Raw genomic sequence first — 27,129 nt, 5'->3', positions numbered from 1 at the left:
GAACAATAATAATGACTTCTATTTTATAATACTATTGGAAAATGTATTGATTATTTGGTGAGGACCCCAAGGATCCTCCTTTGGAGGGGTCTGAGGCCTCAAGCAATGTTATCCTCTCTTTTTTTTTGGTAAAGAAGATTCACTCTGAGCTAACATCTGCTGCCAATTTTCCTCTTTTTTTTTCTTGAGGAAAATTATCCCTGAGCTAACATCTCTACCACTCTTCCTCTATTTTGTATGTGGGTCACTGCCACAGCATGGCTTGACGAGTGGTGTAGGTCCATGCCCAGGATCTGAACCTGTGAAACTGGACCACCAAAGCAGAGAGAGCCAGACTTAAACACTATGTCATGGGGCCGGCCCCAAGCAATGTTATCTTCTAATGAGGTTGTTTTCCCTTTTGGTTTATTAAACAGTCCCCTGAGGTAATTAATGCTTGACAGTCCTGAGTCATAAAGGACATGTTGCTACTGTGTTATAGTTCAGTAATTTGCAAGTATATTTAAATTTTCACCTTGTTTATGATTGCATTGTGAGCGTGACTGAATACGAGTGATGCCATTTGAGAGGACTCACAAGTACTTGTGAATGAGGTCTAGCCTGGTCTGTGAATGACTTTTTACAACAGCTCTGACTACATTCAATTAGTTCTTTAAGGGAAGGAGCCCCCAGGCCCTCTCTCTCGAACAGCCTGACTGGGCAGGAAACACAGACCTCCATCCACGGCATTGTTGTAGGATCCGCTGGAACCTCCAGATGGTTGGCTCTTGCTGCCCGACCTGGACCACATGAGACAGAAACAGCCAGGCAATGGTCTGGCAGACATTGACCCTGCATAGCCAGCTACTGGCCAGGTGGCCTTGTATAAGTCTCCTATACTCTTCCCACCTCAGTTTCCACATGCGAAAATAGCAAAGGGTTTCTTCTGTCTCTAACATATTATGAAATGCCACTGTTAGGAGGTTAATCATAGTGATCCTTAGATGCCACAATTTTTTGATTCCTTAGGTTGGGGACTAAGATCTTATTTCCTGTTCTATAAATAGTCATTGAATAATCATTCTCTACCTCACTTAATCATCTTACATCCAGGCTGGCCCTGCTATAAGTTGTCTTTCAAAGGCATACTTACTAACTTGCACAGGCCAATGGTAATTTATGCTTATTTTAAGATGCTGATAAAATAATTGGACAAATTACAACCTTTCAGTCTTTAATTGGAAGCTTTTTGCATAACCCCATGTGTGTCATATAAATGTTGAGAGGAGTCTTTTTCAAAGAAAAAGCCTACACCAGGAGAAGGTAATCTGATTTAAAGTGCATACAATAATATACTATTAAAAAGATATCTGCAGGGCAAAAAGTAGAAAATGTACTGTACAGAAAACAGGTACAGCATATCACCAAACCACAGAGTTTATAATATGAAGGGTTAAAAGATAAATAAAGGCTTAGAGGGAAAGGAAATTGAATTTTCATGATGTGGAGAAGAAAAGAACTCCAAGCTATTATTTTCATTGGAAGGGGAAGAAGCTTTGAAATGTAAAAAGGTTCATAAGGCAAAAATACATTCTTATGTGACAGAGGATTCAACCAAGCATACAAGTGAATTACAGTGTTACTTTTCCAGAAAGATTCTAGGTTTAAGAATGGAAGTAGGAAGATAAATTCCAGATTTACCTAGAAAGAGCAAAGAGGCAGTTGTATTGGAATTAAAATGATCCAATATGATATATATATATGTATTTTCTCTTAATTTAGAGATTATTTTCTTATATATGGATGAATGGATGATAAATTCAATTAATCTTGGCATTCAGTATTAAATAAATCATAAAATTAGTATCTATGGATATGACCAGTCAATAAGTAAACAAATCTAGTATTTCCAGCACATTAGTTCCCCTTTTTGACATAATCATGCTACACAGACATTTTTAAAGTCTCTAAAGGAGTTTCCACTTCTGTATTTCACTAATTATATTTTATTTGTAAGTCACAGTTAAACTGTTGCTATGTCATTTATAAATTCAATAACATTGGATCCTCCTACTTTAAAAAAAATACAATTTTAAAAATTAGCCCTGCATAGTGAATTTATACTCAAGGTTCAAGATAAGGAAAAATATAAGAGCAGTGAATTCACATGTGTCCGATTTATACAGACCAACGAAACTGGACTGGGTAATTATCTGATTACCCAATTTTGAGTGGTCCTGAGATTCAGCCCAAACCTAGGTCAAATGTCCAAATGAGTATCTGTGGTAGGCAGAATAATGATATTTAACTCCTAATCCCTGCAAACTATGAGCGTGTTACATTACATGGCAAAGGGAGATTAAGTTAGCAGATGAAATTAGGTTGCTAATCAGATAAATTTAAAACAGAGAAATTATCCTGGATTATCCAGGTGGGTCCATTGTGATCACAAGGTAAATGTGGAAGAGGAAGGCAGAAGAGCGACAGTCAGAGTAATTCGATGTGAGAAGGATATGATTGGCCATTGCTGGCTTTGAAGATGGAAGGGAGTCACGAGCCAAGAAGAGGGCAGCCTCCAGAAGCTGGAAAAGAAAGGCAGGAACTGAATCTCCCCTAGAGCCTCCAGAAGGAGCATAACCCGCAGACACCTTGACAGTGAGCCCAATTTCTGACTTCTCACTTCCAGAATTAGAAAATAATACATTTGTGCTGTTTTAAACCATTGTTTGCTGTAATTTTTTACAGCAACAACAGGAGATTAATACAGTAACCATCTAGTTGAATGGTCAAGGCTGCAATTTCATTAATTGCATAATTAATTAATAATTGCATTAATTATGACCCAGACGGATTAGCCTAAACCTCCCAAATATCCCATTTTCCTTTTACCACATGCCAGACAAACCTGAACGCAAAGCTGTGAGAATGAGAAGCAATTGTCTCTGATAAATACATATTGATTCCTACATCATCTTGAAACTCCATTAGCAAAATAAATCGCTATTCTCTCTTACCAAGAAAATAAAATAAAATTACATTTTAGAAAAGAAGTGTGTAAATGTTCTTTACGTTATATTATGTTATGTTCTTTATGTTAATATTAATAATCATATATGTAAATGTACGTGTGTTTCTTAAAGCATACCTGACAATATTTCTGAAGTCTTCAAACATGACTTTGATATCCATCTCTAGGATTAGAAACACTAAAAAAATAAAATAAAAAATTGAACAACTGTCCTGAAGTGATGAGTAACCCATCATGGGGGCAAATCAACCAGAAGACCTAGCCTGGACGTGGCAGATGATTTTCCTACATTTAGTAGGAGATTGGGTTCAACGAGCTTAAAGTCTCTTTCTGACTCTCAGTTTACAGGAAGTTTTCTTAATTCAGAGGACATTGATAGTAACATTGTTGGCAGGGCGGATATTTGAAATAGCCTCCATTAGACGTAAGAAGCTGGCAACATGGCTCCTGGGAGACTTCTGCATCCTTATCTGATCAATTCCAAAGTGAAATATTAATATGATTTAAGAAGAAAAGACATCAAGAAGAAGCCTCTTAAATTAACAATTACAGAACTATATGATTGTTCACTGAGTGTTTAGAAATGATCAAAATTGCAGCTATCGAGTTCAGAACTCTTAGTTACATGTCAGGAGGACTCTTTTTTTTTTTTTTTTTTTTACAATATCTGGAAGAGATTATTATATAACATTCATCACTTGAAAATATTTTTCGTTGATAAGTTAAACCATAGTAAATTTCTTAAAATGTAAATCAAATCAAGATGTACAGTATTAAAAAATAAACAACAAACCAAAACAACAGGACAATATCCCTTCAAATAAAATGCTGTATGATTAGTGTATTCTTTTGTATAGCAGCAAATGCCACTCAGGCGCTTTGCCTGCAATCTCCTTTTTGCCTGCAATCTCCTTTTTTTTAAGCCGACAGAAGGAATGTTATCAAATTACCTGATGACTGTACTAGTAGACGTGAGTTCATAAGATAGTAGCAATCTTAAGACAAGATGAAATGTTCTCACAAAGGAAAAAAGCCACCTTATTTATGCCACATCTACTTCCCATGCCTGATTATCTCATATGCTAGCCTTCTCACCAGAGCACCAAAGGGACTTACTTGCCTAGGGAGATTAATACTGGAAGGTGTAACATTCTCCAGAATCCACATCCGTTTGGTCATCTCCACACTGCATAAGAATTTAGGGCCAGATAATGGCACCCTGGAAGCACCATGGATAGGACGGGATCCTCTGTTTACCTAGAGTGCCAACAAGGTGTTCAATTCCTATTTTTTCCAAACCATCATTCCCTCTCTTTTCTGTATCTCTCAGGACCAACTCCACACCAAAGCAAGTTGGGGAGAGGAGACAATAATTTTTACATTGGGCACAAGCCAAAATAAGCTTCACTGTGATGAATCCAGAGTCCACGCTGATCCTTAGAAAAGGTATGAAAGATGTAAATAACTCTCCGTGTATAATTTGCAAAGCAGTGGTCGGGTCCACAGACATCTCCCTTCTGTCATGTTCTCCATTTAGGTTTTTTTCTTTAGGGGCTGGAATGTTTTGAGGTATTTAGGATCCCTTGTTAAAATGCTAATACTTCCAGGAAGTAACTTGAGAGCTCTAACACAAATATAATTAAGGACACAAGGGCTGATCTGGAATTGGGGACCACCAATGTAGGCAAAAAGAATTTACAAAGCCAAAATCTTGGCCTTGAAATATAATTTGGGACCTGTCTTATTTCAGAGGTGAAATTTATTGAAAGCTTCATTGGTGCCAAATTTGACTATTCCTCAAAGGGAAAGTGTATTACCTAAATTACCACTCCCAAGAGAGCAAAAAATATCATTAGACTGCAAGTATTTAAGATTGTAAATGTGTGATTTTTTCCATAGTAAACAAGCAAACAACATAATAAACTCCAAAAGTAAAGCACATAAGGAGTTAAAATGTTATCTTTGAATTGTCACATGCTTAGTGATTGGAGAAAAATGTTTAAAAAGTCTCTTTGGCAAGATTAAAACTGCATAATACATTTTTTTAGTGAATACTAAATGATAAACTTACATCGGAATTAAATCTCAACTGGCAAATGTTGCATGATATGATTTGCTTTCTTCGATGAGGAAGAGGAACTCCAAATGTGTGATTTATTACAGCTTTCTGAATCGGGTCCATCTGTAATGAGAAAAAAAATACAACAAATAGAAATAAACCTTGTCAGTTCCATTGGAATGTTGCCTATTTTACTAAAGAGCCAGTCTGTACAGCTTCAATCTACTGCTCACATCATACAAAACATTTTTCTTCTAAGAAACGGCATTTCTACTTTCTTGGAAAATAGACAACAATAAGCTGAAAGCTCCGTATGATAAGGAAATGATAAATGTACCCATTAGAGTCTGCATACTAACCGTTTTTCTTATTTAGGATCAACAATTGTCTCAGTTTGATAATCCTAAAATATAATTAAAGATTTGTCAAAATTCAGTTATTGCGAATGCCAGCAATGTGACACAAAGGTTTGTGTATACCACTGCCACAAAATGCACTTTAAATAGACTTGGTCACAAGAGCAGCTCTGAAAATAAATTATGCACCATTATCCAACATTAACCTCATGCTATGCTTGGTATCTTTTCTATCTTAAGAATATAGTATACAAATCTTGCTTTCTAAGAATTTAAACACACAGAGCTATCAATTCATTCAACAATCATTTATTGACCACCTCATATATACTGCTATCCTATGGACTTATTATTGGAGGTTCAGAGAAGTTTGGGCCAGAAGTCAGTTGTCTTTCTCCATCCACATTCCCAGGACAGGACAAGCAACACCAAAAATACAGTGTCAGCAACCCAGCTCTGATAAAAATTAATGTCTTCTCACCAAGCTTTGTCCTACAGTCCACATTAGTGGTTCTCAACTGCTAGAATGAGATATAAAATTTTGATCTGCTTCTTAACAGTTGTGCAACATCTGCTTATCCATGTCTCTCTCTTAAGGTTATGATGAGGTTTAAAAGTGTTAATTCACAAAATTTATTTAGCACAGTCATTGCTGGGCACATTAAGAAATCAATAAATATTGACTATTATATTTCGTCTATTGCAGCACATGTGAAGATCAAGGCTAACAGAAGGCTCACACTCCTATAGTCATTGTTGGCACATTACCGATTTCTCACATAACCAAAAAACGTTTCAAAATAATTTAAATGTTACACATATAGCCATAACTTTTGTTGAATGCCTGCAAACTTTAGAACACAGCTCTCATCAGAAACAAAGTTCTTACGAGAGCCCTCACAATGGGTTGAGACAGCTCAAAAATGATTTCACACAAAGAAAAACGCTAAGAATGTGTCCATGAAATGATGCTCTAATATTCAGCTTCTGTGACACATTGTAGTTTGTTAATTACCCTAAACAAGTCATTGATAAATTCCCCCTCCTTTTGTGTATTTCAAATCATCACAACCAGTTAACTCACAGGCTCCCTACACTGGTAGGTAGGAGGAAATTTCTGTCTATATTCACAACTCCTATTAGCTTGTCTAGGCACTCAATGTACTGTTCTAAATAATAACAACAACAATAAAAATAACAGCACTCAGCTTTTATTAAGTGTCTTCTAGGTAGTTTACACATTAAACAGCTACAACGATCAAGAAGAACTCATGGGTGTAATCATTTTTATTTTCCATCATCACTTCAAATTTTGTATCTGATGTTATCCTTTGCTCAGATTCTGGATGAAACTCAGTTATCTGTGATTTTTCTGGTCACCTCCAGGTATTAACAAATTCTAGGATCCTCTCCCCCTTTACTAGTGAATTCTGTCATGCTTTCTTCTTCACCAATTTTATTCAGATATGATTCACATATAATAAAATTCACCAAAGTATAGAATTTCATAAGATTTGACCAATACATACAGTAATATTAATCATCACAAAGAACATTTCCATCACCTGGAAAAGGTCCCTGCTGCCTTTCTGTGGTCGATCCCGGCCTCCCACCCCCAGCCTCTGAAACCACTTGTCTGCTTTCTATCACTATATTTTTGCCTTTTCTCAAAGTTCATATAAAGGGAATCATACACTATGTGGTCTTTTGTGTCTGGCATCTTTCATTCAGTATACAGCTTTTAAGATTCAACCATATCGCTGCCTGTAACAGTAGCTTATTCCTTTTTTTTGAGGAAGATTAGCCCTGAGCTAACATCTGCCGCCAATCCTCCTCTTTTTACTGAGGAAGACTGGCCCTGAGCCAACATCCTTGCCCACCTTCCTCCACTTTATATGTGGGATGCCTGCCACAGAATGGCTTGACAAGCAGTGTGTAGGTCCACACATGGGATCTGAAATAGCAAACCCCAGGCCGCCGAAGCAGAATGTGTGAACTTAACTGCTGTGCCACTGGACCAGCCCTAGCTTATTCCTTTTTGTTGCTGAGTCACATTCCTTTGTATAGATGTACCACAATATGTCTATCCATTTGTCAGTTGATGAACATTTGAATTGTTTCCAGTAAATTCCATAATCTTTTCAAATCTTAATACACAATCTAAAGCTCATTCCTAAATTCAGTTCAGCATCTTAATCCAAACATAAAAAAATAATTTAAAATGACAGTCTCTTTTCCTTAGCTTGGATCTATCGTTGGATAGCAGTATGAAAGGCCACAGGGTACAGGTTTCTTCGCTCTCTCTCTCCATTCCTTCAAGTCCCCCACCCCAGCTATGCTTCCAAACTACCCTCAACCGCATCTCAGTCCTATCTCCTCAGGACCAAAATGGACAATGCACAGAGCTTGAGAAAACCAACAGCAACACAGACGTGTGAATCTAGGCTGCTTCAATAGCCTTCATTCTGCTCCCCTGGATCATTTTTATACTACTTTAAACATGTCATCACAATGCTTCTACGACAACAATCACAGAGAACACCGGGGGACCATTTCCCTTTCAGCCAACAGCTAAAGAGAAATTAAAAGCAGAAAGAGGTCACTGACTTAGAGGTGGTTGTCTCATCACACCATATTGCATCTGTTCTGTGCATAAGTAGGGCCCATTTCTACCAGAGGATAAGGTGAATTATGCCTATTCCCATTTAGGAATATTGAAGTCCTCTGCTAATGATACTATGAAATAAAAGTGAACTACACATTGGGGGCTGGCCCCGTGGCCGAGTGGTTAAGTTCGCGCGCTCCGCTGCAGGCGGCCCAGTGTTTCGTTGGTTCGAATCCTGGGCGTGCGGACATGGCACTGCTCGTCAGACCATGCTGAGGCAGCGTCCCACATGCCACAACTAGAGGAGCCCACAGCGAAGAATACACAACTATGTACCCGGGGGCTTTGGGGAGAAAAAGGAAAAAATAAAATCTTTAAAAAAAAAAAAAAAAGTGAACTACACATTTATATTAAAGATGCTCTCTGAAAATACACAGTGCTGAGTTTTCATCATATGCTGGTGGGCATCATATTATTTGCGTCTTTTAGTAACAGTGGGGAAGCAATGACCACATTCAATCCAAATTTGTGTAGGAGGTATTTTGGAACTAGACACTTCATGCAAATGTGGCATATTCTCTAGATTTAATTCTTTTGTTTGAATTGAATGATGTTCTGATCATAGTGACTATAAAATCAAATTTCAAAATGCAAAATAGCATATTCTTCTTCAGAGACAATTTTATTTCCCGGTATACTTAAAAGAAAAGCCACCTAACTGAATTATATTTTAAAGATGGATTTCACCAACCGTAGTTACACCAACAAAAGTAATTATCTTTTATCATTTTAGGAATCTAGTACAACAGAATGATAAGTTTAATGCCTTTATTAACGAACATAAATCATATTCACCCCTCTAATATATACATATGTAAATATATGTAAAACCATTTACAACAAGGAATTATGAAAAGGTAAAATCTGAATACTAACCAGTTCTGTTGTGAATAGCTAATTAAATGATACCACATGGTATGTAACTAAAAGTAGCATATACTCACAACTCAGGGGACATACACAGCCACTTTGACCATTTTGTCTAAACATAACATTATCTACCATTGTAATCAAACATTTTGTTCAAAAAGAAAGTCATATATGTTGGTTTCCCCCCATGAACCAATAGGTCTGATCTGTAAAAACAATCACACCTTATTGTTTGTATGCATATTAACATTAGGAGTTTTCTAGAAAACCAATCTTAAGAGATACCAATGTGTGTAGGTAAGAAAAGAGGAGTTTGTGAGCCAAATTAAGTTGTAGTAAATCTAGGTACTGAAGCCTGGATATTCACAGCGCACAATAAAATATTAAATTCTCTGAGATGCCTCAAAATAAAAATATCTGTTTTAAATAAATTTCTAAAATAATATAACCAAAGCTTTTGTTATTTTTTTTGTTTGTTTTAAATTCAGCATCCTTATTCGATGCATCCAGCTTAGAAATCTGGGAAATAAAATCATTATAAAAATATGAATAAAATGGAGGCCAGCCCGGTGGCACAGCAGTTAAGTGCGCACATTCCGCTTCGGCGGCCCAGGGTTCGCCATTTCAGATCCTGGGTTCGGACATGGCACCACTTGGCCAGCCATGCTATGGCAGGTGTCCCACATATAAAGTAGAGGAAGATGGGCATGGATGTGAGCTCAGGGCCAGCCTTCCTCAGCAAAAAGAGGAGGATTGACAGCAGATATTAGCTCAGGGCTAATCTTCCTCAAAAAAAAACCAAAAAAGAATAAAATGTAAAGCCTTTAGTACAAAAGTAAAGATATTAAACTAAAAGTGTAATACATAGACATCAGATCCACAAAAGCTTTGATACACTTCACTTAACCTATGTAGCACCAAATTAAAAACTAAAAGAAATGGAAAAACCTACATGGTATTTTAAGACATATTTATCTAATTTCTAGAAAGGGATATTTTGAAACCTAAAATATTCTAACTACATCATCCAATCCCCTAAAACAAACAAACAAAAGTGAAGAATGATACACTACGTATTGATATGCTAGACTAAAATTCAATTTCAAATTCAGCCTATGGCCTTATTTAAAGCCAAATGAATATGTTTTTCTTCATTTCAGACTCAAGGAACTTTGCATTTCTATCTCAGGCCTAGCTTTTCCCTCCCCTCCCCTCTGGGCATTCTGCTAAATTGCTCTGTAAATGAGGGTACCAGGGACAGCCTCAGGAAGAGCGGCCACTGCTTTCTTTAGGATGCCCGCTGCATTTTCAGAGAGGAGAAAGCCTAACCCTGAGTTTACATTTCCTGCTCTAAGAGATCGCCTCTCTTTCTGTTCCTATTATTATTGTGGCTTTCAGTTTTAAAATCAAAGAATAAGAACTTAAATGCCAGGAAGTTTCAAAAGAAGTCCAGAAATATAAAGGTTTCTCTTCCACCTGAGATTTCTATGTAACAGTGGCCAGCAACAATAACTCTAAAGGTTACACTTAGGGGTACTGACCGTGTGTTTTTATCTTTATAAGCATTATTTCTATCCTAACAACTTACTGAGGAGACCTCATTGCCCCTTGCCTAATGTGACACAACTAATAAATGGCAGAGCCAGCTAAGATCCAAGGCCTTCGGCTCTATCCCCTGCCTCTCTCAGGTACCACAATAAAGCACTATGATATCCATTATCCTGGCTATTCATAACTCCATAGTATTAACTGACACTGAGTAGAGACCCTGATAGATTTATTACATCAACTATGAGTTAGTAAAATTTGTATTTATATTACTTATATTCATATATTAGAAAACATTAATGAAAAATTCCTAATAATCCCACTCCTATAACAAATTTGTCCTTTTGAAACAGTTTCAACTTTTGTCCTTTTTATTTCACTTTTTAAATGGATGTATAACTTACATACAAAAAAGTGCACACATCCTAAGTGTACTATTAGTTACTTTTTTTAATATGTGCATACTCCCATGTCATCATCATCCTAATAAAGATATAGAACATTGTAAACATTCTAGAAGGTTCTCAGTCCTGCTCCTGCCCTGTCAATATCCTCCAGTGGTAACCACGATTCTGAGATCTATCAACACAGATTACTTTGGCCTGTTTTCATACTTCACAAAAATGTAATTATACAGTATTTATTCTTGGGTGTCTGGCTTCTTTCATCCAACACTGTGTTTGTGAGTACTTTCTTCATTTTTCATTGCTCTATAGTATTCTATAGTACAACCACACCACAATTATTGACCAATTCTACAGTTGGATAGTTGAGTTGTTTTCAGTTTGAATCTATTGTGAGTAAAGCTACTGTAAATATTTGTGAGCATGTGGTTTGTTGGATACAGCATGCATTTCTCTGAGGCATATAGCTAGGATTAAATTCCTAAGTTGTAAGATACGCACAGGTTAAGTTTAAATAGGTACCACCAGACAGTTTTTCAAAAAGGTTGTTGCAATACTGCAATGCAATTGTGGCACCAACTACCCAGAGTTAGCATAGACTCCAAAAGTTAATGGTACATTTCCCCCAAGACTGTCCACACTTCAGAATCTAGCCACAAGTTCAGAGGTCCCCAAGCCACCTCCACTTCTGAAAACTGGCTACAACTCTTGGGGTTACTGTGACCCCTGGGTTATCTCATTAGCATAAACTCAGATGTATCCAAGGTGTGCATGATTAATGAAGACACTCTTCTCACTCAGGAAATTCCAAGATTTTAGAGGTTACCGCCCAGGAACTAAGAACAAAAACAGCCAAAATCTTTATTATACAACAGGTGCACAGCTTTCCAGTTCTGAATTCACAATTTTACATAGCTTTAAGTATAGCAAAGAACATTTTCATTTTTTTAATTTAATAATATATCAAAAGAATACCTACATTTAACCTCAGTTTTCATATTTACCAATTAAGTGATGGCATACTATTTCATTCAATGATTGTACCACAATTTACTTAGCCTATTCTCTGTCGTTGGATATTGAGGTTGTCACAATTTTAAAAAGCGCTGCACAGATCATTTCTACGAGTGTACCTTTTTATAAGAACCATAACATCTTAGAGCTGGAAAGAATCTCAGTGCTCATATTTTGCCTTCTTATTCCGCTGACAAGGCCACTAAAGCACAGGGAGCTGAAATACTGGCAGCAAAAAAGGGACAAGAAACCAACTCGCCATCTCCCAGTTCTAGGTTCTTACAGCTATAAAATCTGACACTGTGTCTAACTCTTATTTTTTCCCTCAAAATAGAAAGTAACAAATGGTTAATGTGTAGTCTATATAACGTTGCTGCTTTTATTTGCTAGCTTTTTTGTTTTAATATGTTTAAGCTTCTATTTCCTCACCTCTAAAATGGGGTGATCATCACTGCTGGGTTATTTTGAAGAATGAATTATATAAAGTGTATGCAGAGCCTGGCCCTGTGCCTGGCACCTAGAAAACACTCAACCCATGTAGCAGCTTCTGCCATTTCTATTTTATAGCAATAGTGGTAAACATTACTAGTCCTTTCCAGAAGCAGAAAACCTAGAAAAAATAGAAAGATGCTTCAAAGTGTCCATGTGACCCAAAACCATCCAAGAAAAGATATATAAATGCAACTACATTAAAGTTTAAATTCCGTTTGAAGAAAACAACAATAGCTAACTTTAAGGGAGCACTTCGATGTGTGAGGCATGTCAATGGGGCCTCTAAGTCATATCCCATTAGGTCTTCATGGGGTACTATCCCTACAAGGTAAATACCGTTTTTTCCCTTTTAATAACCTTTATTTTTCAGAGCAGTTTTAGGTTCACAGCAAAATTGAGCAGAAGGTATAGTTTTCTTTTGCTCCCATTTTATACATGAGAATGTTTAGGTACAGAGACATAAACTAATTGGATTAGGGCTTCACAGCTAGGCACTTCTAGAGCTGTGATTCAAATTCAGGTCATCTGACATCACCATCTTTACTCTCAAACACTGTGATGGTTTTTTTTTTTATGAGCAAAAGAGAAAATGAACATGTTGAAACAAAAAAAGATGGGGAGAAAATGTCTGCAATATGTAAATCAATCAAAGATTATATGCTATGGCTATAAAGAAGAGCTCTGGAAATCACTATGCAAAAGCTAAAATACCAGTGGCAAAATGGTCAAGACATATCAAAAGGCAATTTGTAGAACAGACTATCTGAATGGTCAATAAAGAATAAAATTCATTGGTTATTGTGGAAATGAAATTCAAAATAACAAGGAGAGAGTTTTTACACAGACAGTTGGCAAAAATAAATCTGACAACATTTGGTATTGACAAGGATTTGGGAAAAGTGGAGAAGAATTTGGCAGCACTTAGTAAAATTGAAAATAAACTGAACATGTGACCTAAACATTCAACTTCTGGAGAAACTCTGGCACATACGCACCACGAGATCATTCAGGGAAGTTCCCTACAGTTTTGTTTGCATTAGCAAAAATTCTGGAACAATGTAAATGGCCAAGAATAAGAGAAAGGATAAATGGTCAAAGAGCTATGAGCAGAATGCCATAAAGAAGCTACAAAGAATTCATTAAACATTTCTTTGTCAGCATGGACAGAAAAACAACAACAGAAAATATACCAAGGATAGCTACAATATGACATCAGACACAAAAAAATTATAAATGCATAGTCAATAAAGTAGGAAGGAAAAATTAGGAGAGCACCATTTTACAACTCCTAAAGAAATTATATGTCTAGGCAATAACCATTAATTACTACTAATGAACAAAAAAAGACAAGCAGACGTCAGGTGATAACCATTAATTACTACTAATGAACAAAAAAAGACAAGCAGACGTCAGGTGTCTCCTGAAGAAGTACAATACCACCTATGACGAAGACTTGTCCAAAATAAAAAACCTGAATCTGATTAAGCCTCTAGATGTAATTACCTGTTTGTAGGAAACAGAGGGATGGAAGAACATGTTAAAAGTCTCCACATGGATAAAACCAGCAAATTCCAAACTGTGGGAAACTACAGAACAAATGATGTGCTTTTTTGAACAAATAAATAGGTCGAACATAATAGGGGGGAGACCTATAACTCGAAAGATACTTAAGAGACAAAGCAAGCAATTCTGAACATTGGGCTTACATGGATCCTGGTTCTAACAAACTATACAATAAATATTAGGAGACAATTGGAGGAAAATAAAACTGGATATTTATAAGAATAAGGAATTATTTTGGATTTTTAGTTGTGATAATTGTAGTATGGTTATATGTTTAAAAAGTCATTACCATTTAGAAATACATAGTGAAATATATGCTGAAGGAATAATATTATGACAGTGATTTGCTTCAAAATAATCAAGGGTATTTGGAGGCTAAGTGGGTGGGGATATTTATGAGACAACATTGGTCCTGATTTGATAATTGCTAAAGCTAGATGATGGCTATGTGGGTTTTCATTATACAATTCTATTCTTGTACATATTTTAATATTCCATAATAAACAATTAATAATGACACATCAAAAAAATCTATAAGTTGTTTGAGGGTGCACATATTTATATATAAAAGTATACGAACTAGAATGGAAAGAAGAGCGCATACCAAACTGGTAAGAGTTGTTGTCTTTTGGGGCTCTAAGGGTGGGACTAGGACAGCAGCTAAAGAGGACTAGAGCTTTATTCATAATGTTTCATTTCTTCTAAAATATGAAAAAATTGGAAGCAAAAATGACAAAGTATTAATATTTGTAAAATTCTGACTCAATGTGGGTTTTGTTATAATATTTATTATACTTTTCCTTTCAAAACATCTAAAAGTAAAAGTTCACGTGCAAATCATTCAGTAGATCATACACGAGTGAAATGATTTGGGAGATGATGCCTTTATTTTCCTTTCTGTGGGATTTGAGTTGGTAGGGAATTTAGCAAGAATATCAATCACCCAACACTGAGGGACAGCTCTGAGAAGGGAGGTGGAGGGACGGTGTTGAATAGAGGTGCACATGAAGTCTCATGGTTTCTTTGTTTTTGCCTTTTGCAAAGGACAGGCATGAAATCATCCAGCAAATAAATTCATTCAAGTAGAGATAGGCTGATTTCCAACACTCTTATGAATTAGGTCAAGCCCAAATCTGCTGATTTGATAAATTCAAGTGGAAAATATAAGTATATAAGTAAATATAAATAAATATAGTAAATATAAATACAAATATAAATATAATAAATATAAATATAAGTTCATAAGTACATTAAGGGCACAGTCAATTTTTCGATGCACCAAGCTCTCTTTTACCTTCAAGGAAGTACCTCATTCTAGTTTATCTTCCCCTGGCTAATGTCTGCTCAATTTTCAGGACTCAAATCACGACTCATCTCTTCTTCTAGAATTCTTAGCTTGACCGCCTTCAGATGGGCTGGGGCCTCCCATTCACTCTGCACTATTCTCTATCACATCATCTGAAAGTATCTCTTGACTTGTTTGTCTCTCCCAACAGAGGATAAAGTCAAGGCACGGCTGGGTCCCATTGTTCTTTGTACCCAGCAATCAGCAGAGTGGCTCCCACTTAGCAAGGGCTCAACATGTCTGTTGAGTTTCTAAACAAATTGAATGATTTCGAAGCCCAATAGCAAAGCATAATATCAGTCTTGGAATGGCATTAACAATAGCAGTGGGAAAACCTAGATTCACAAGGAAACCTTAGGTATAGGGGGTAAAGAGAGCTTATCAGAAGCAAAAGTGTGTGGAAAATGATTCCATGATATAATATGGGATGCAGGATATAGACTCTGGGAGTAGATTCTACAACTGCAAGCTACCAAGCAGAAATTGCATATGGTCTTTTGTCATCTAAGCAATGGGGTAATGGTTGATGGGTTCTCTCATCTACACTTACATGCTAACATCATTTTACCACCAGGCATCTTCCTAGACAAGGGCTAACAGCCATACTGGACGTCTGATCAGTTAAGGAGAGGCTGATTTTGTTCAGAAAACCAATGCTTGTACTTAACTGAGCAAAGGTATTTGGATGCTCTCCAAGTACTCAGGACACATGCAGTGTAAGAGACATTTCATTGTCAGTCGCTTTCTGCTATGGCTATTTTCCCTAATGTTCTATGAGTAGGCTAATAAAATGAAACATAGCAAGTTCAAAGTAAAGGATGGATGAGCTTGAGCGGATCTTAAGACATTATTTTCCTTAGGATCATTTACGTGCTCAAGCAAATTGCATTTAATCAATGTATTGTGGCCCTATCACATGATGCTCGCAGACACCTCCACTCTGAGATTTTGAAGTAGAAATGTGGAATTGTTACCAACACAATTTCTTGGTCATGGAAGTTTAATCCTGGGTACAACTTTAGAAATCACCTATTTGTGGTATTTTCAGTGGGTAGGAGCTATGTTTCACCCATGTTCATATCTTCTGTGGTTCTCATTCCTTCCCCTGGAACCCAGTAAGCACTCGATACGTGTTTAAATTTTATTGAAACTTCTCACTTTATAAGTGAGAAAAAGCTATATCCTGAGGCGGAAAAAAGGTCTGAGAAAAAACGAAGGAAAGAAGGTGATTTTAGTCATTGATGGGCTTCCTTTTTCTGCATTGAGATTTTTTTCTAGCCAAAAGAATATTAAGTTTCTTTAAAAAGAATGATTGTTGCCTCATCACATTAATATCACCCTGTGGAGAAGGCTCTAGTGTTTAATTTGGACATGTTAGAAATCTTGTTATCAGAATTACAGGGACTTAATTTGACTCAAATGTTTTGATCAGGATCCTGTTTCTGTTGAACTTAAATAGCAAAATCTCTTTCGAAGACAATGAACGCTTAGGGTGCCTGCCTGTGCAAGAAGCCAGACTGCTCACTGGTCTTCAGGCCTGGTCTCTGAATAAGGTAATTAACTCACCAATCCCAGAGTTGGGATTCCATTTACATGGAAGGCCCCAGACAGCATGTTATTGACTGAGTAGGAGAAGAAATTCTAGAAATCCATTCTATTACCAGAATGTAATGTACCAGAAGTCCATGAACACATCTGGTTCTTGGGAAGGTCATTGACATGTGGGTCAGGTGCTGAAATCTGCTGTACTCTGAGGTGAAAAGAAAGGTAACGACAATACACTTTCGTACATAAAGAGCAAAAGGCTAAATTGAAAGAGATTTCTCTTATTCTGAAATTATGTCCTTCCTACTTTTCTGTTGTTAAACTCCTTTCTTTTACAAAATCATGGCACTGTTTGATTTATTTATTTTTTTACAGCTTGAAACAATTAAAACGTGAAAATCATATGTTAATTTTCATATTTACTTTTCATATTTCCTTTTTAATATTTTAAACGTATATTAATTTCCTGGGGCTGCTGTGACAAACTACTGCAAACTTGGTGGCGTAAAATAAGAGAAATTCATTACCTCACAGTTCAGGAGCCTCGAAGTTTGTAGTCAAGAGGCTGGCAACGCCATGCTTCCTCCAAAACCGGTAAGGAGAATCCTGCCTGCCTATTCCTAGCTTCTGGTGTTTTGCCAACAATCTTTGGTTTATAGATGTATCATTCCAATCGCCCATCTTCACATCATATTCTTCCTGTTTGGTCTGTGTTTGTGTCCAAATTTCCCCTTTTTTATAAGGACACCAGTCTTTTTGGATGAGGGACCAGTCTCTTGAACTCATTTTAACTTAATTACCTCTGTAAAGAGCCTATTTCCAAATAAGGTCACATTCTGATATATGGCGGGTTAGGACTTCAACACAGCTTTTTTGAGGGCACACAAGTCAAACTAATAACAAATGGAATGGACAATATAAAAATCTAGAAACCACTGTGAAACTTTATTTAGGTGCTAATTCTAGGGTTTCTTGGATAAAGGAAAAACAAAAATGAAAATCAGTTTTCTTGTCTTAGTGGCTAAAAGGGAAGGTGTGAACAATGAATGATCACTGAGACCATCCCTGGCCCACCCTCTCCCTAACATGATCAATTTTAGCCTCAAAGAGTTTGGCAATCCTCAAGAGTCTGGGAAGAAGAAACTAGTTCAAGGAATTGAAACATACATAGTCACAAGGAGAATGGAACTGAAAGTAGTGCAGCTCTTTACGAGCAAGGCTGCAAATAACTGAGTTCAGGCATTTTTGAAATGTCACAAAGTGAAAGTTATGAAGTCTATAGAAAAATTGAACATCGATGAGCTCTGTAAGCAATTATCCTAATTTTGTTTGGTTAAATTAGAAAAGACATAAATTTGGGGCTACATGTTTTCCATTGTACTTTTTTTCTTGCTCTTTTGCTTGTTTGTTTAAATCATCATTTAATGCCTTTGAGGAATTACAATGATGCATGGGATGGCTCTTTTTATACAAATTCCATGTCTGTAGGTAATCTATATGACTTCTTCTAGCATGAAAATTCCAAGATAACACACGTATACGAAATTAAACATGTAAGAATATCCTTGCTCGTTTTTATGTTTTCTTTAAAAATGCAAATATGCATATATGTCTGTGCGTATATACATTTGTGTGTGTTTACACATGCATCCATATTATTTATGGACCAATTTATGTACTAGTATTTATCTACCAATTCCCTATATAATATCTCTCAGTGCTTGGAATTTGGCATGGCTCAATTTCCTCTGTTTGGGCTAAACTCGATAATTTCTTGAAATATTCTACTTCTCCTTACACTGAAGTATTCATTTAGGAATTTACACAAATATTCCCCCTACCCCTTATAAGTGGCCCATATACCTGTTTCTTTTAGCCAGTGATGTGGAACTCAAGTCACAAGGCGCATTCTACGTTGGCAAACATCGCCTTCCATGAACTAGCCCAGGCCCACATCTCTGTATTCATTTACCTTCCTCTTTGCCTCCACTCTTAGTCCAATAATACCGATCTGCTGGCAATTCCAGCATAATCCAGTAGGGTTTACCGTCTCCTTTACTTCTGTGAGGCTCTTTCCTTTCTTTGATCTTTATTGCTTATAAATAACATCTATAATTTCTGTCTATCCCTCCAAATGCTATTTTTTCCAAGAGCTTCCCCTCCAGCCTCTCAGTAGGCAGGTCCAAACACCCCTCCTCCTCCTCCTCGAAACACCCTATGCATTCTCAGCATCACGTCATATACTACCCGCCGCTCAAGTATTCTGCTGTAGTTCTCTGCTCCCCAAATCTCAAAAGATGTAGTAAGTTTTATTCATCTTTGAAAACAAGTGCCTGAGCACAGAAAGTGCTCAAGAAGAGTTTATTTTTGAAAAAAGTAATTAGAAATGCAAAAGCAACCTCTCCAGCCAAGTGTCAATCATTTTAAAGAGAAAAAGGTGGCCCAAGATATAATTCTTGGTTGATGCTACGTCATTCAATTTTGTAGAAAAGTTGCGTTGTCATCTGAGGTTGATTGCGTTTTGGGGCCTTGATATAAATATTCAAAATAAACTGTATGTTTAAAAAGTAAAAGTAATAATCCGTGTCTTGAAAGCCTTGCCATATATTTAAGGCAGTCGTTCTGAACCCGGGCTGTACACCAGGAATCACCAGGCATCTTGTTAAAGGTACAGAGCCAGAGCGCCAACACAAGGCAAATTTGTTCAATGTTTAAAAGGCTCCCTGGGGATGGCTGAGGAGTATTGCTTAAGACTTTGGTAATAGAATCAACTTTCTATGATTAAAATGTTTAAACCAGATGTTTCCAGGAAACGAATGTCTTCTATTCCAACAATAAATGAGTTTTAGACAAACAATCCTATAAAGGATGTGGTATTATCCTCGTTTTACAGAAATGGAAACTGAGGCACAGCCAGGACAAATGATTTGCCATGGAAACTGATATATTATCAGGTAGCTCCAAGATTTAAACCCAAGTTTATTAATGTCCAGTGTTCTGCCTACGTATCGCACTGACTCTCAATTATGTGTAGCAGCTCAACAAACTTGTGAACTCAATTTAATAACTGGATCTGAATTTGGGGTTCTTGGGAATTGGCAAATCACAGGCAGAAACACACAGACATTTAAAAAAAAAACTGATGAAGAAAAGTAAACCAGAACAGCTTGAAATAAGCGAGGGCTATTATAAAGTATTTCTAACAGTTGACTGACTTGCTTTTATTACATTGTGGGCTATTTTAATCCCCGAAGTGTTGCTAAAGCACTGCTTCACTTCTCTTTATATCTTTCTCTACTCTGACTGTTTTCCACTTCTGGACCTTTTTTAAGGACTTCAGGTAAAGAAACTAATGTAAAGTCGAACTGTAGTTAGAAGCTTGAATCAGACGTAATGAAGGTCAAGTGGTCAGCAAGATGTTCTCAACTGTGGAGGTCAAGGAAGGATGGAGCCGAGGTTATCTGGTACTCCCAGAAATCCAAAAGATCAAATTCATCTGAACCCAAAGTGAAGGTAACCCAATACCTAAAATCCCTCTTAACCATGAAGGTACAGTTACATGTTGGTTGTATTTTAAACACTTTTAGTGTCGACCATATAGAAACACATGTATAAATTTTTGAAAAACGCCAAATCCAGTGCTGTCGGACCATTGGTGGCTCACTGTGTAGAAACTACAGCATAGCTGTATAAACTCAAATATAAACCATAACCACTCAAACCACTTTTCGCACGGCCCAAAGGGGTTTGCACATCTCAGCTGGATTCCCATGAGCAAGTACATTGAGAACAACTGATTTAAGAGATTATTTTGTTGGTTGGAACACTACCTTGTACATTTTGTATTTCCCATGCACTTCATGTCTTCTTCCACAGGGACTCTCGGAATACATTGTGCTATAATTCTTTTCTACTTTTGTCTTTCTAAAATCAAATAATGCACACACGGTAACAAACCCAATAGGACAAAAGAGCTCCGGATGAAAAGCAAAATTTTCCCACTCTTAACTTTCTCAGCCCAGAGGTAAATGCTTGAAATGTTTACTATTATTGGAATCAGTGTTAGTATTGTTATTTTCTTCCAGTTTACATCATAGCTGTAAATAACATGCTAACATATTTATATCTCTAGACACTAATACATTAACATGTATACAACATCACACTTCCTTTTTCTTTCTTTGTATATTCCTTTACACAGCTTTTTGAAGTTTTATTAATTTGAATATTCTGATATTTTACAACTATACATAATATGGCTCCACTTTTATGTTTGGTTCCATTAACTTGAGTCAGGATGTCAAATTCCCTGCTTGAAGTTATTCATTTTCTTATATCTCTTCTCCCTCAGTTTCCAATTTCCAAATTTTCTCGACTACACTTAGACTTTTAAACGTTCAAAGTTTTCTAACAGAAACATTTTTTCCTTTAACTACAACCCATTCTTTTAGGCTTTGTTCAAAGATGACTAGAAAATTTAAAAGCTAATAAAAAACATTATCATTGTTTTGACTTCATCAGTACTTTTGTCTGCTGACCGGGGGATATGATAGGATTTGATTTATTTCTCTGTGGTTCCAATGCTACAAATCTTGGCCCATTCAAAAGAATTTTTTTTTTTTAATCTTCAAGCAAAGTAGCTTCTACTTTCTTATTATAATAATCCATCAATTGCTTGAACTGTCTTACTTTTGACTGTTATGTATATAAACCCTACTTTTCTATTGTTTCTTTTTGCCCTTTTTTTCTCTTAATGCGTTTTTTTCCCTGAATTTAAAACAAATTTTCCTCTTCTCAATCAATCCCCACGTTTCTAGTCCCACCAGTCTCATGCTTCTGCTTTATTCACTCACCATTACACCTGCAGAACCTAATTCCAGACGTTCTCCAAGGTGCTGACTTCACACTGTTCTCCACTTTCTTCTCCTGTACACTTCCTTCACCACCCGGCTTCCAGAAATGCTTAAACCTTCATCTGCTGCTGACTCAAAACACCTTTGTTCTTTTGCAGCTATGTCCCCTTTTGTATTTCTTTAGATTTATCTCAAGGAAATCTTGGGAGAAAAGGAATTGTATTTGCATGATCTTTGTCTCCTTTTGAAATAAAACTAGAAGTTGTTTCTAAATGCGTTTTAAATCACAAATCTGAAGAAAGGTAACCTTGGCTCCTACAAATACACATTAATTTAAAATATCTGATATTTCCTATCAGTAAATTGTAGTTTGCAGGTAAAGGGTTATCGTTGCTTGTATTTGATCAGAAAAACTACCCCATTTAAATAATCGCCTTGCTAAACAATATTTTAACCTCGAGAACAAGATTTAGGATCATGTCACTTCCTCTTAAATCTTCTGGGAACTCAGTGAAAGTTGCTTTTCCCTACTTCTTAGAATATGTAACTCCTTCCAACATGGAAATAATTATGTGATAGTTAAAAATTACATTTTCACCCTTCCTCTGTTGATGAATTTATTTGTATTTTAAGTGAACTTTCTAAAAATCTTTCTTGATAATTTGCATTTTGTAAAGAATCCTTGGCTAAAGAAAAGCAAACATAAAAAAGGCAATAACAATGAAGAAAATATACTAGTGCTAACGACTTCCGCTAATTACCTGGCAAAATAATCTGGCTGCTTGAGCAGCTCTGGGATGGCAATATTAACTCTTAAGTAAAACACATCACAGATCAGGTGTCAGGCTGCTAAGCTGAAGTTCAAACAATTCCCAACCATTAAACAGGAAACACTGCATGACATGGCTTGGCAAGGGTTCCTGTAACCATTTGCACTTTATCGTATAAATCCACCCAGGAATAAAATAAAGACAATGTAGAGTTCAAAAAGGCAGTGAAGGGATAGCTGAGCACTGGAAAATGGAGTGATGAGATTGGCCTAAAAAAATAAGGTATCCTGGAACGCAAATCTTGTGCTGGATAGGCATGGATTTACATTTGGGAATGGTTACCTACTAATTTTTCAACCTTGGGAAAGAGTATTGGGAGGATTAAAGGAGATAATATATGCAAAGCACTTGAAACAGAGCTAGGCATGCTCAGGATCCATAAGGGTATTGTGGTTTTCAGACATCATCAACCTCAGATATTGAGGGCCAAATAAGTGGGAGAAATAATAACTCCTGGGGCCGGCCCCGTAGCCAAGTGGTTAAGTTCATGTGCTCCGCTTGGGCGGCCCAGGGTTTGGCTGGTTCGGATCTGGGGCGCAGACACGGCACCGCTCCTCAGGCCACACTGAGGCGGCAACCCACATAGCACAACCAGAGGACCAACTAGAGTAGACAACTATGTACTGGGGAGCTTTGGGGAGAAGAAGAAGGATTAAAAAAAAAGAAGAAGAAGAAGATTGGCACCAGATGTTAGCTCAAGTGCCAATCTTATAAAGAAAACAAAAAAAACTTCTATGCTGTTTTTCCAAGGCTTAAGATGATGCCTGAAGTATAGAACTATTAAAAAATATTCTGTATTCATTGTTGAGAGATTAGTTAATATGATAACAAATTTAAAGCAATGAATTAAAGACAAATTGGGAGGGTTGATCAGTTTAATAAGGTAGGACCCTGAACAGGTAAACTGAACATGTAGGCTCGGCAAGAAGAAGGGCCTCCGATCAGTGTTGAGAGGGAGGGAGGTCCTGTGAAGTCAATGGATTGTTTTCTGGATCTCTGTGGATTTTCGTCCGAGGACGGATACGCAATCTAACTGCTGAGCAGACAGAAGACTGCAAAACAAATGGCTCTCATCTCCAGAAAGAAACTTAGAATAATTAAAGTTAGAGAAACATAAATAAATTCTAGTTCAACTGGCAAGTGTTGAAATAAAGATAGGAGCAAAGTGTCATGGAAGCAGAGAGGAGGCAGTTACTCGGTGTGGGGATGTCCTGGAAGACATCATATGAATGACTGTATTTGGGCTAATAATTCCTAATGAGTAGGAATTATTTAGATGGAAATGACAATTACCATTACATAGATATAAAAGACTGTGATGCTGTCAGTAAACATTTAAAATTTAGGTATGAATGGAGAACAGTGTGAGTGGAAGACACGAATATGGCGAGGTAAATTGGGGCATATATGTACATAACGAGTGTGCTATGTTAATGAGTTTGGACTTTTGTCCTTTGAGCAATGTTAAGCTATAAGAAAACATTCAACTCAAAAGCATAGGTGACAATATTGGTATTTTTAGAAAAATAATTTAGACAAGAACCTGAAGGGAGAAAATCAATCTGGAGTCAGGAAGACAAATCAGGAGGCGGCTGCAGTAGTCCAGCTGAAAAATAAGGGTCATAATTCAGCCAGTACAACCGGCAGATTGAGGGCGAGGTTGGGGAGATTTTTTTGGAGACAGGCTTTTAAGGCAGCATTATCTACTTGAACTAAGGCCCAAGGAAGACTGATTCTTCTCATCTGGATAACTGAATGGACAGTGACAACATTAACCATCACAGGAATAAAAGAAAAGTGGCAAGTTTCAGAAAGGTGTGTGTGTAGGTAAAGGAATTCGTGAGTTCATTTTTGGGAACATGTTAAATTTTGCGTGCTAACAGCAGACTTTATATCAGATATGTAGCAGATATGTAGGAAATTAGAAATAAGTCCCAGGAGTTTAAAAGTGTGTTTGGTGTTGAAGATACAAATTTAATAATTCTTGGTGTCATTGGAGACATAGAAGTAAATGATATGGAATAGACTTTTGAGTAAGTGAGAACAGAGGAGACTACAAAGAGATTCCTGGGTGAGCACTGATGTTTCTGGGGAGGGTGGAGGGAAAAGATCCAACAAAGCGGCCAGAAGAGATGAGAGATGGCGGAGAAATAGGAGAGAATGGAACACTAGTATCTAAGGGGAGAAGGGATCCAGAGGGAAGGAATTATCATACAGGCCAATTTCTGTGCAATTTTTGAAGGATTTATCGAGAGTATATTCTATTATCTCCCTCGGATGCCCAATTTAATGCCTAAAAGCTTACAGTGCCGATAGTCTACATGGCAGGCACTGTGGCGGAGTCTGGTGACATAAAGACAAGATAAAGTTTCTCGTCTCAATGAATGTGCAATCCAGTGGGGAAGACAGAGTATGTAGAGATAACCACAGCCCCAGACAACATTATGATAGTTGCTATAAAAAAGGGTCATAGTGAGAAACACAAGGGAGAAACTAACGAATTTTGTTGAGGATGGGTCATAGAAGGCTTTACAGTGGGAGAAAAGTTGCAAGTTAAGAGCAAAGTGTTTTTCTTCTTAAGCCTTCTCAGTCATTTTAATTAGGTTCTTCTTTTTAGATTTTGATCTCTTAGCTAACTGGAAATTTTCTGATGAATTACAATAACTGGCTTCTTTCAAAATTTTACCTTTATTCAGAAATCTATGATATTTTATGGTTTAATTTTTAGAATGCACAGTGTCTATGTTTAGTTAAAGATAAGGACATCCTGATTTAATTGAAGAATATATGAATAACTTAACCATGTCTGCAAGAATAATAAGAATTTGTCAAATAGTGCAGAACTTTATAGAGATAATTTTTAAAATATATTGAAAGACATTAAAGAAGAACTAAATAAATGAGAGATATATCATATTTATGGATAGAAAGACTCAAAATAATAAAAGTCTCTTTGATCTTTCCAAATCAAACTATAGAGTCAATACAATGTGAATCAAATAGCAGTGGGGTTTCTCATGGGAGCTGACAAGATAATTCTAAAATTGACACAGGAGAGGAAATTATCAAGAATGAACAAACCACCCTTAAAGAATGAGAACATAGAGAGGGCATGTACTATCAGATATCAAACTTTATTATAAAGCTATAAATTAAGATAACAGTACTCACCTAGAGAAAAAGAAATAGACCAATGAAAAAGGTCTGAAGCCCATTAAGAGATCCATTTTTGAAATGTGATATGCTCATTCATCCACTCATTCAATATGTATTAGTGAGTGCTGATTATGTGCCAGGCATTTTCTAGGTGCTAGGGTTCCAACAGTAAACAAAACAGACAAAAACCCTTCTCTTCATTATGCTTATGTTATAGTGGAGGAGATACACCATAAAATAAATGACAAGTGTATACCATTCAAATAATCATAAGAGTGATAAAGAAAAATAAATCAGGGAGAGGGGTTGAGCAAATTCGGGGAAGTGTTGAAGAAAAAATTTGGGGTTTTTTGCAGGGGAAGATTCACTCTGAGCTAACATCTGTTGCCAATATTTCTCTCTTTTTTTTTTTTCTCCCCAAAGCCCTGGTGCCTGGTTGTATATCCTAGTTGTAAGTTGTTCTAGTTCTTCTATGTGAGCCACCACCATAGCATGGCTACTGACAGACAGGTGGTGTGGTTCTGAGACCAGGAAGCGAACCCTGGCCGTCGCAGTGGTGAGTGCCGAACTTTGACCATCAGGGCTGCCTCCAAATTATTTTAAAAGTTAAAGATAATGTCCAGTTTCTGAAACTGGAGAGGAGGTACATGATGTTTACACTACATTGTGCTTTATACTTTATATATATAGCACATATTTTTGTAGACATCAAACATATCATTAGGAAAAGCAAAAGAGAGTTTATGAAATGTTTATGAAGTTACATTTGTCACTTTGTTACAAAAAAAGAACCACGAAAAAATGAATTACACTGCTTTTACTTACTGACGTTTTATCCTGGAGAGTTACTGAAAAATAGCACGTACTACTAGGAATGTAAGGTAATTTAAGTTAGTGGAGGCAGTGATTACTTCTTCTGTTTCTCCTCCTTTTTCTTCATTTGCAGTGGGAGAGGAGGGGGGAGGAGAAGAAGCAGCAGCAATATTGTGCTGGAGCCCCTCCAAGCTCTAGAACGTCTACCTCTCTCTATCTAACCAAGGAGAAAACCAAAGAACAAAAATATTTAAATGAATCTCAACTCCATTATACTTTTTAGAAAGTAAACTAAAATTTTAAATATATATACAGCATCTTAAACTCACATGCTAGACAGACATGGCAATGCAAAAAAAACAAAAACTGTTTCTTGAGTTTCTTCAGACTTTCTTTGAATTAAATGGTAATAAATTGAAATTCTAGATTATAAATTTCTCTTTTTTCACAAGTGACCCTTTGCCTTCTCAATAAACAAAGCTGTTTTACAATGTTCTCTTTTCTCTAACCAAAAGGAAATGAAGAATCTATTTGTTTCTATATTAAATACTTCTTGTGGGGGTGGGGAATCACTGAATGGTTACTGAAATAGTACAGAGTGAAACAAAT

At 36.6% G+C, this 27,129-nt stretch overlaps 1 protein-coding gene across 3 annotated transcripts in view; it reads right to left on the bottom strand.

Annotated features, from left to right (window-relative positions):
• ZNF385D (zinc finger protein 385D) overlaps window positions 1–27,129 on the bottom strand; it is an 806,057-nt gene that overhangs the window by 109,373 nt on the left and 669,555 nt on the right. For all 3 annotated transcript variants that reach the window (XM_070492980.1, XM_014829851.3, XM_070492981.1), the window contains one exon: window positions 5,079–5,189. In XM_070492980.1, coding sequence (XP_070349081.1) covers window positions 5,079–5,189 — 111 coding nt within the window. The remainder of the gene's footprint in view (window positions 1–5,078; window positions 5,190–27,129) is intronic.

Source organism: Equus asinus, chromosome 21 (genome assembly GCF_041296235.1).
Source record: "Equus asinus isolate D_3611 breed Donkey chromosome 21, EquAss-T2T_v2, whole genome shotgun sequence".
Lineage (NCBI taxonomy): Eukaryota > Metazoa > Chordata > Mammalia > Perissodactyla > Equidae > Equus > Equus asinus.
Note: the sequence above shows the minus strand (reverse complement) of the source record. Positions and strands in the feature narration are given on the sequence as shown.